The sequence below is a fragment of the Ceratosolen solmsi genome, unplaced genomic scaffold (assembly GCF_000503995.2).
Source record: "Ceratosolen solmsi marchali unplaced genomic scaffold, CerSol_1.0 scaffold13, whole genome shotgun sequence".
NCBI lineage: Eukaryota > Metazoa > Arthropoda > Insecta > Hymenoptera > Agaonidae > Ceratosolen > Ceratosolen solmsi.
Window position 1 is genome coordinate 8,873,281 of NW_011948418.1, and position 11,646 is coordinate 8,884,926.

At 25.3% G+C, this 11,646-nt stretch overlaps 2 protein-coding genes across 2 annotated transcripts; one reads left to right on the forward strand and one right to left on the reverse strand.

The window, feature by feature from the left end:
- Nucleotides 1–1,791: 1,791 nt before the first annotated feature.
- Opa1 (Opa1 mitochondrial dynamin like GTPase) lies at nt 1,792–8,277 on the reverse strand. Its single transcript, XM_011497335.1, is given in 18 exon segments — nt 1,792–2,102; nt 2,443–2,644; nt 2,719–2,916; nt 3,394–3,651; nt 3,757–3,971; nt 4,069–4,256; nt 4,338–4,499; nt 4,834–5,018; nt 5,110–5,301; nt 5,576–5,840; nt 5,924–6,087; nt 6,158–6,315; nt 6,397–6,480; nt 6,732–6,776; nt 7,052–7,186; nt 7,263–7,398; nt 7,608–7,724; nt 8,224–8,277. Coding segments are annotated over 18 exon segments (2,823 nt in total). The 3' UTR covers nt 1,792–2,037.
- A 1,608-nt stretch (nt 8,278–9,885) lies between these two features.
- On the forward strand, nt 9,886–10,768 carry LOC105360262 (transcription initiation factor TFIID subunit 10). The gene is made up of 3 exons (XM_011497114.1): nt 9,886–10,220; nt 10,327–10,391; nt 10,473–10,768. Exons 1-3 carry the CDS (start codon nt 10,107–10,109, stop codon nt 10,672–10,674), a joined length of 381 nt encoding a protein of 126 aa, XP_011495416.1. The 5' UTR covers nt 9,886–10,106; the 3' UTR covers nt 10,675–10,768.
- Nucleotides 10,769–11,646: the final 878 nt, after the last annotated feature.

Below are 11,646 nucleotides of genomic sequence, written 5' to 3' on the forward strand. Positions count from 1 at the left end.
GTAAAATAGTTATACGATAATTGTAATATATACATGAACTATAATTTATTATTGCTTATAATTATATATTATATGCGTAATATATATATATATATATATAAGACTAATTATATTGGCTAATAATTCAATAGTATAAAAATATTTTTAAAAAGTAACGCGTACATATCAATTATATTAGATGTTATTTAAAATGATTATTAAAAATTAATCTTTTTACTTAATATAACTTCAAATTATATATATATATATATATATATATATATATATATATCGCTACATTTCATAATTTCTTTACTTTTCTAATTTCCATTTTATAATTTCTTTACTTTTCTAATTTCCTAATTATTGCTATATCTAAATAAAAATATCAAATAATTTCATATTTGATCTTTTTCTTCAAAATCTTCGTATTATCAACACTGCAATGCCCCAAAGTTATTATTTTATTGGTCAAATATGGGTATATTTGTGAATTTGTCAATTATTAACACGACGTCATAAGTTGATGAAATTTTTATTTTGTTAAAAATTCCTAATTTATTTATCCTTTATCTTCTTCAATCTAAACATATTTCCATTCTTTACATATTTAAACGTTTAACTTATATTTATCGTACAATTCTGTCTTATTATATCATACAATAAATTACAAACTTTGTTTACTATTAATACCTTACGTATTATCTCTAATATACATATCCAGATCTTTTATAATGCTAATGTAGCGGACATATGGTTTTCCTATATATATATATTTTTTTTTAATTTAAAAGTATCAAATATTAATATAAACAATATATTTCATATTATGTATATATATCAAATAAAATATTCTATTATTCCTATTAAAAAATTGGGTAGATTTTTAGTTAAATAAGCACATTGAACGGTACATAACATAAATACATTCATTTGGGTCTTTATTTAAACTTGAAAAGTTTTTTAAAAAAATTAATTGAAAAGGCCTGAAATAAATATGTTATATATAAATATATAATTTTTTTAATGTCCACTGGTGTAAATTAAATTGCATTAACGCTTAAGTACGAGACCGAAAAAGGCGGTATTTATGATATTACGTATTACGTTGTGTGCAAGTACATTGCAAAATCGTTACTCCTAGTGTCTCATTACGTCACGCAATATGTCATAATCCGAACAATACTTTCTAGAATTCTATTTCTTAAATTTTAAATAAACAAACGTTATATGAAATTCTTAATTGATTCCATTTTTTTTTTTTCATCAAAATTTTACATTAATTTTATTCCAATTGTATTAATATAAATGTTCTTTCAGAATCTGCTCTACAAATTTTCTCTATTTTAAATAAGCCACTTTCATTTAGTTATTAGTATCGAATATTCAGTCTATTAGTATCGAACTTGCATGCATTCTCAAAAATTAAAAAAAAATTAACTTTAATAATTCTAAAAGAATTTTTAACTTTTAGATTTTGAGGTTTAAAAACTATTATTTACAATTTATTGATCTTGATAATGACTAATATTAATTAAATATTTCTTTTTTAGTTTTATATACTATAAAATCTTTAATAAAAAAAATAAATAAATAAATAAAAAAAAAAAATAATAAAAAAAAGTTTAAAAATGGATAATGTAAAATAAAAATATATGCATATGTATATATTAATGCCAATAAAATGTAATTATTTTTATGGCATTTAATTATTAAAACAAAATTTAATGAATGTTTTACTATTAACAAATATACATAATGTAATATATTATAAATTTTTCTTTATTATATTTACAATAAATTTTTTCGCACTATACGCTATTGTGTAGAATATAAATTATAATAAAAACGAAAAAAGCTTCGATATTATCTTGACTAATGCATTATATTTAATATCGATTCAGTATTATCATATACAGCTTTGCTTCTTTCAATATTTTTACTCGATAAGATATATAACTAAAAGATCACTTATATAACAAAAAACAATCACAAAATTTGATGCATTATTCATTAATACCTAATTTACCTTATTATCATAACGATATCTTTCTATTTTTACTTCTCTCTATTTAATGCTTGTATAAATTCTTCAAGTTTTTCCTGAATTTGTCGAACACGCTCTAAAAATTAAATATCAATTTTTAAATAATTCATTTTTAAAATAACTTAAATTATGATATATTCATATAATACAAGAAGAAATTTCGTTAATGAATTATGTACTTTTTAGATTATAAAAATTTAATAAAAATTCTGTATCGTTCGTTATAATGTTGAAGTTAAACAAAAAATTGAAAATATTTAATACATTATTAAATTTTTCATAAATGTTTATTATGATATTATGATAATATGTCGTTAAATTTGTCAAGTTAAATTTGTAAAGCATAGTGTAGAAATTTAGCAGATAAAATTTCTCGTGCACATTATATTCAATTAGTTTTAAAACGTAATTCTTACTTAATTCTTCGGCCAATGTAACTCTTTTGCTTGTTAATAGTTTTTCTTTCATTTTACTATCTTGACTATAATCTTCTAGAGTTTCTTTTATCCCCTTTCCAAGCCTGCGAGCTTCTCTATTAACAATTTGTTGCCGTAGGGCATTAGCAGTAACTTTCAGCATACGTTGAATACGCCAAAACATTACGATATCAATACATTCCTATAAAATATAAATATTATTAAGAAATGGGAAAAATTAATATTCAATTATTATACGGCATTGCTATAATTTACATTATCTAAACCATTTTGATATAAATAAAAGCCCTTTCTGCAATCATATGCTCTCATTAAACTTTGTTCTAGGAAAGATTTTGTATATACAGGATCCCATATTTCTTCTATCTTTTCGTCTTCAACTTCAAATCCATAATTTCGTACATTTGCTTTTATAACTGCTAATTCACTATGTGTTAGCATCGGAAGGTGTTTCTAAAACAATATGAAAGAAATTAGAAAATTATATTCAGCGAATGAAAATCTTTTACAATTAAAAGATATTATATATATATATATATATATATATATATTATTAAACAAAAAGTTCATAAAATTATTTATAAATAAAATGTTTTAAGGCGCTGAATATTTCGTTTGTAGAAAAATTATAATTTTTAGCGAAATAAAATTTCTTTAATAGATATTTTACAACTTAATATTATAACGGTTCAGCTAATAAATAAACTAACGAATTATTTTTATTAACTACGATAAATAAAATGAATATCAAAACATATGTTTAACATTTCCAAAACTGCATAAAATTATTCTATACCTCATAATTTAAAAATGTCTAATCATGATGTACAATCATGTAGCATTTCGTTTTAAAATATAACAAAAAATATATATTCTATTTTCATCTGTATTACATTATTTATTAACTTTTACTTTTACGAGACACATTACCTGATCGAGATATAAAATTTTATCCAATTCCCCTTTAATCGCGCTACGCTCTCGTTGCTCTTTATCAAGGTATTGCCAATACAACCAACGCTCCGAAAAACCCGGTCCAACTAGATTCTTTAATATTTTATTATTGATTTGAATCTTTTCTTTAAGAGCATTTTCAAGAAAACGAACTGCTTCGTCCCAGTTTTTCTTATCGTTTACGCTTCGATCTTCAAGAGTATTAAACTGAAGAACTCGCAACATGTCCACAGCCTGCGAAACAAATACAACAATTACAATTGCTTCTTGACTTGCTGTGACGATAAAATACCAATTAATATTCCGATGCTACATAACAGTAAGAATAAATATTTATACTTTATTTTCCCAAGTGAATTTTGACGTGGCATCTTGAATGACTGCTTCAATTAAATTATCGAAAATACCATCGTGCTTTGTATTTATTTTACTTTCATTTATGAAATTGTTGATTTCTTGTTGCAAACAATCCCAACCAATTTCAACACTTTTAGTTGGTAACTGATGCTCCGCCCAATCTCTTAATTTAATATCTACAATTGTGTTAAATGAACCTATAATGTAAGAGAGGAAAAATAATTTAGGATATTTAAAAAACGTGAGTAATATTAAAAACCATTGGCGATATTAAAATAAAAACAAAAACCTTACTCGCATTTCTCGTTTGAGCAGCAGGTATGTATATGCTGTCAAAAACGTGACTACTAAATGTTTCCCATAAACGCTTTTGTAAAATATCTTCCCAATTTATAGGAGAGACTTGAGACAATTTAATAACTTCGTCTAAAATTTGCATTCTTGCCCTTTCAAACAGCTCATCTCTATCTAACTCTCGAAAACTAAATAATAAAAAAAAATTCTCATTATTTGAATCTATTATATCTAATTAAGCATAATAGGTGAAGTTATTTTTATTTTACCTTGGAAAAAGATTTTTCCACTCTGTTTCTAAATTATACCGAGTAGCTTTAAAAGCATCAGCTTGCTGTTCAACGGTTTCGCGCACCATTTTCCAGAAACATTCAGCGACCGCTAAACTCAAATTTCCAGTAGTAACTTGACTTGATAATGCTAATTCACCTCTACAATATGTCATTTTATGAATATTGAATAATATTAAAGTCTACATATGGTTTTAATATTTTTATGAAAAATTTGCAATCACAAAAGATTAATTTAATTCTAAAATTGCATGAATACTAATGAATGTGTAGTAAAGTAGCTTAATTTTGAATTCAAATCGTTGAAGAGAATTCTAAATTTTACATTTATCATAACGTATTAAAGTAATACAAAATTACAAAACGTAAAAACAAAATAAGAAAAAAAAAGAACATATAATTTCTAATTTAAATAATTTAATTACTTAATTATTAAATTGAACAATATTATTATTATTATTTACGAATTACTTACTTAAATAATTTTGAATTCGAGAAAAATTGTTCTTCGTAATTCTTTATCGCTTGAATACCATCATCCTGCCTCCCGCACCCAGTAACAACGGCAAAATATCCCAATGCTTTCATTGGAAACAATTTGCCGGACAAAATTTTTTTTAATCGATCAGGATTTGTCATATTTTTCTCAGCCAAATCTACCTGTGAAATTAGTTTGACTTGAGTAAAACAATACCGTAACTAGTAGAAATTTTTTAAATATTAGAAATATAGATAATTTCAAGACACTAACCTTAGTAAGAACAAAAATAGTACGTTTACCGGTAGGATCCATTTGTGAAACTATATCAGTTACGTTACTTCTTTCCGCATCCACAGATCCATCCTGAATACACAGGATAATAGCATTTGGATTGCTCATATATTGTTGTGTTATTTGGCGTATATCATCCCGAGTATTATTCGACATGTCAATTGTAACTGTCTAATAATGTAGATAATGATGTAATTAACTTGAATTAGTTTACAAAATTATACAGGTTCTATAATTACTTATAAAACCAGCTGTAGCATCTTATTTTAATAATTGAATGTAACAATTATAATGATCATTACATTTAATTATTAAATGTTCATGATAATTGAAAAATGTTGAAACATTTTTTCTCAAACTTTAGAACGTTCATTCATTTTACTTCCATAATGATTTTTATAAAATTTATCTTAAAATATCAAATCAAAATGACAATTTCGCTTACACTAATAATTCCTGGTAAATCCACTAGAATCATGCGCGGTAATCCTGGACCTTTAACAGTCATAGCTATGACATCATGGCTTATAGTTTGTCCATCTTTTACGTTGTTTTTCATACGCAATTCAACTTCGTTTCGAAGTTCCGCTAGATCGGATTCTTTAGTTAAATCGAATTCCCTCATACTGTCTTTAAACTGTGCGATATGATAAGGTCCTTCGCTTAAAGTGACTTTCACTGGTGATCTAGTCATCATTTCTCCACCACCCCTAAAAATAATGTTTGTCTTATACAAATTTAATTTAATTATTGAAAATGGTAATTTATATTTGGCTATTTTTATTATTTCTACCTTGGAAAAATTCGTGCTTGAGCTATCATTTCAAGGACTGAAGTTTTTCCGGAACTTTGGTCGCCAACGACTACAACTCGTGGCAAATGATCAGTTATCGAGTTCGTACTGTCGTAATCGTTGAGTTCATCTAATACTTCACTATACATATCGATAAGTGATTTCTGAAATATAATTATATTTACTTACAATTTTAGCAATATATAAGATTATAGAGGTTTATAAAAATTTTACTTTGATTTTTCGATCGGAATCCTTGAGCTTTCCTCGAAGTAGTATTTGCTTCCTTAATTCTTTATTTTCACGCTCAAGTTTTTCGAGTTCTCGTTGATATTTTAATTGTATCTGCATCACTTCGTCTTGCATTAAATCTAGCTTTTGTTGTGAATTTTCTAAAAAATTTAATTTTCAAGCTATATATAAAATTAAAAAATACAAAACTTTACTTATTTCATCTAAATATAAAAATATACTATATTTCAATTTCTCTGTTTCTGTCTCACTAGTTTCAGATTCAGCGAACGCTGTTACATTTCTAACTACCTCTTCTTTGATATCTAAAAAATATATAACAATATCAAATATTAACTTAAGATTTATATGCAAACTGTATTAATTATTACGTTAGTTATTGAGTGAATAATAAATTGTAACATAAATAAAAGAACAATAGAAAAATATTAGTCATGCAAAACACATGGATCTGTCCCATTCAGTATGTAATGAGAAATATATCGATTATCTAAAAATGTTGCTGTAAAATACAAAAGGCTGAATGGACAGACAAAAATATGTCTTTTTTACACACCTGAATAAATTTGGTTCAGAAAGGCTCTCATCACTTCTACTTCACCTGAACAGAACAGATCAAAGTATAAGTAACAAAATGAAAATAATAAACGTTATTATATTACTTTATATTCAAATTAACAGATGAAAATCTTATATAAAAATATTTTAATTTATACAATAATAAAATATAGTTCTTTATACTACTTAAGAATTTTGATTTTAAAAATTTCTACAAACTTCATATTACTTTGAAAAATAAAATAAGCATTTATGTTACTAAATTAGTCGACAACTTGGCGGATCAAGTGTATTCGAATTTTAAGAACATTAACTTACTGAATGAATTATTACCATTTACAATGTCATTAGTTCCATTGCTTTCAGTAGCTTTAATGGCATCGTTTAATCGCTCATTAAACCACTTCTGATATTCCTTAAATTTTTCATTATTTAGATTCTTTAGATGTCGTTCTATTTAAAATTGTTAATATATCGTCACTGCTTTTGTAAAAATTATTTATAATGATTAGAAATTAATATTATATACCAAGTTCAAGCGAATCGGCCATAGAATCTTTAACAGATATCAACGATGATCTAAAATTATCCCATTGTTTCTCTGTTGGCATTATTTGACTTATCCAGGATGTATCTGGTAAACCTTCTTTCCATTGTTCATATTTCTATAAAACATACATGTTAGTATCAGCAATTATCTTTACATAATATAGAAATCTATTAAAACTTATAAATTAATAAAAATTGTTAAAAAATTGTTTATGATTATTCAAAAAAAATCAGCCAATAATTTATGTACAGCTGATAGTATTGTATTACAATTTTATAATACTTCATTTTAATATTAAATTGTCGTATTAAATATAATTATTACCTTTTGTAATGTAACGCTTCCTCCAACTGCTCCACCAAGTAAAAGATATCGTATTTTTAATGCTTCCTTTAAAATCTTGATTATAATCATTATTTATTTTGGTGAATTTGTTAAGATCTAGATATTCGAATTTTGCACTAATGACTTAATAATCTTGCAATAATTATAATTAAAATGTTTACGTTTTAATTCTCATATTCAAACATTACGATGACTAAAAACGATATTCAAAAACTTTTATCAGAACAAACATCGATTATATAACCAAACCTGAAAGTATTTAATTGTTTTAACTTTACGATTTTAAACAATTTTGATTGTTACAGTTCAAACAATACTTTCAATGTGATATGGTCAATAAAACTATTCAAACTACTGTACACGTGAAATCATAACCTACAAATTTTTAAAGATATTCTAAAATTAAATCATATTCAGATTTTTCAAACTAATCGAACATTCAATGTAACAATTATAAAATTTTATGCTTATTAAAATACTACTATAAAACTAAAAATTAAAAATTAGTCAAATGTTCGTGTCATATTCACTCAGAGTTATACAATTGAACATTTAAAATTTCCATAAAAATTACAATATAGCAAAACTATTGCGCAGTCGTTAATCTTAAGATCTCTAGTGTGGTGAATGTGATCGACAGATCCACCATTGCCTTCAACCGCTAGTCTGCGCAAATAATTTTACTCCCATTGGCTGGCGGCTACCTTTTCCGTAAACCCAAAAAAAAAAGTAAAAAAAAAAGAATTGAAAAAAATGGTCCAAACGAGTTACATAGTCAATATCCACTAGGCGGCTTAGTTTTAATATTCGCCTACTTTCCAAAGTGTTTCTTTACGATACAACCAATTAATTCCGAACTATATTCTACAAATTTCGAAAATAAATAGTTATGTAATTCTTTTATAGAATATTTTTGTTCCTCTTAGAGGTGAGAAGAGAGGCAAAATCACTCTGTATCTCAATTTTACACGTATAGTTTGATCGATTAATGAAGAATCGTTTTAATATTCTACATTCGTTACATACGAAGCTACTTTGTCCCACTTATTTCGCTTTGTGATTATCTTCTCATCTGCTATGCCTTTGTATACCTTCAATTTTCTTAATACTTAAGAAAGAAAAAAAGAAAAAGAAGAAAAAGAAGAAATAAAGAAAATTAAAATTAATTAATCACAAATTCAAGACTATTTTTAAAAAGTATGCGAATAAAATAGGATTTGTTTACAACAATTAAATGGTCAATTCCAAAGATTCATTACACGTGTTAATGCAAATAAAAAATTTAGTTATTTCTTTTACTTCATCATCGACATTTACTACAGTTTTTGTCTGTAGATATAAACGAATCAAAAAGATTTCATGAATTCATTGTTCTGTTGATAGAAATGTTGAAGAATAATTTCACAATAATTTTATCTTTAATATTTTATGCTAATTATATTGCGTGACTGTTAGCATGATTATATAATTGAAATTTGTATTCTGAAGAAATATTCGATGTTTCCTTTCATATTTATAAATCATCCGAAATTAAATTTATAACATTTATAATTCAAATTTGTATCCATTAGTTGTTTATCTAATACCTCGCTAATTCATACATTAAAATTATTATTATATAGTAAACTATAAAATCACACACACACACGCACGCCCGCACGCGCGCGCGCGCGCGCACACACAGACACACAATAAACTTAATTACAAGAATTATTCTAAACACCTACGCTACTTACTATTACTTATTAATTACAATCAATTGTAATTAAAAGTTTCAAAGCTGTCAAATGTATAAATTTATAGTAAACTAAAGCCTCAAAATATTCATTAACATCAAAGCAACATTAATAACTATTTAATTTACTATTTATATAATTCAATATAAACTTTAAAATTGTTTAATGCGAAAGATTTAATCATAGTGTAGTTTAGAATAACGCAAAGTAAATATGAATAATGGCCTTTTTAAAGGCTCTTCTTTCTCGTTAAATTAACTTAAGAAATTATTTAATAATTATATTACATGGTCTCAAAGAATTCATGAAAATATTTTAAAAAGTACACATCTTAAGGCCAATAGATTTCACACGATTCGTTAATAAATATTTCATTCTCTGCTTTGCAAAATATTACCTTATTTTATCTTTGAAAAAGTGTAGCTTCGCACACCTTGATTGCGGCGGCAAAGTTTCATCATGTGATTCTATCCTCTCATGCTCTCCTCTTCTACCCCCAATCAGCTTCGTGTATTCCTCCGCCTTTAGCGGTCCACGAATCTCAAGTTCTCGCACACCACAGCTTTAGTATACATTGAGTACTGGACTGAACGGTCAATGGAGTTGGCTCCCGAGTTGGGTAAACATTGGCTTATTTCTAATAAGCATAAGTGAGGTTAGGAAAGTTCTGTTTTCAAAAAGAAAGTACGTGCGAAAAGTTGTTTAATACATTCGTCTACGGTAGTATCTTGAAATATAAATAATGGCTGAAAATGAAATGGATACTTGTGAAGATCAGATAATTGCCGACGATGTAAAGACAGCTGGACAACCTCTATCAGACTTCTTGTTACAATTAGAAGATTATACGCCGACTGTAAGATAACTCGTACACACGCACACGCACGCACACAGAAACACACATAAAATTATTATTTTATTTACAAAAGCATTCAATTCCTAACTATTTTGAACAATTTTAGGTTCCAGATGCAATTAGCGAGCATTATTTACACACTGCAGGTTTCAATACAACAGATCCAAGAATGTTTGTATTATTTTGCGTTATAATGGTGTACAGTCTAAGGGTTTAATGATTTTTTAATTAATAAAAAAAATTTTATTCCAGAGTACGATTGGTTTCATTAGCAGCTCAAAAATTCATATCTGAAATTGCTAATGATGCTCTCCAACATTGTAAAACGAGGGGAGCGAATCAAAATACTAAAATAAAAGGAAAGGACAGAAGATATACATTAACAATGGAAGACTTAACTCCAGCGGTAGCAGAATACGGGATAATAGTTAAAAAGCCCCATTATTTTGTTTAATTCATTAACTTTGTTACATTGCACGGCTAACAATTAGATCTCATCATTTTTATGAAAAAACCAACAATAAAATAATCAAAATTTAATGTTTTAAAATAATAGTCTCAAACAATATCGTTAGTTTATTTAAAGAATAATTTAATAAAAAAATATATATGTATAACAAATAATAAGATAATTATTGTAATTATTAATCTAATCATTATATTGAATATTTAAAGTAATTTTTTTTGTACATCTGCGAATTATTGTTTTTATATTTTAAAATGTATCAATGTAATTATATTTGATTTCCTATATTTTTCATACATTTTTAATGAGTAGACTTACATAGAAGAAGACTAATTTATTATTTTATTTAAGGTATATTATATTTTTTTTTTGGTATTACAATTTATAATTCATCTAATTAAATAAAGATTATACACTAATTTATTGGAATAATTTATTTTTAATATCAATTTAATAAAATTTTATTTAATATAATATGTATAATAAATATTCATAATAATATAATCATTGAATAAAAACAATTTCAGTGGCACATTTTTGTTTAATCACAATAATATTTTTTCATTCAAAATAATTTTTAGTCTAAGAATTTTTTCAACACAATGTACTAATTTACTACTATTGATATTTATTTATAGACATAACATTGTTATGTTAAATAACATTTATTTAATAATTGAAAAATAAAACGGTAATTTCAAATAACATATAACATCTAAAACAGGATTTCTTATTTATTTGAAAAGCCACCAATAATTTCAATAAGCAAAATGTATGTATTTGTCATATGTATATATATATGGAACATAAAATAATTGCAAAGTATATATATTTTAATAGTTTGGCTATATTGGAAATTGCAAGAGAATAGATTTCGTAATCTTTAAATTAATCTAAATTCAGCTTTTAGAATTCATTTTGGCACGTTTTCAATCAAAAAAGAGCACACGGCAATTATAA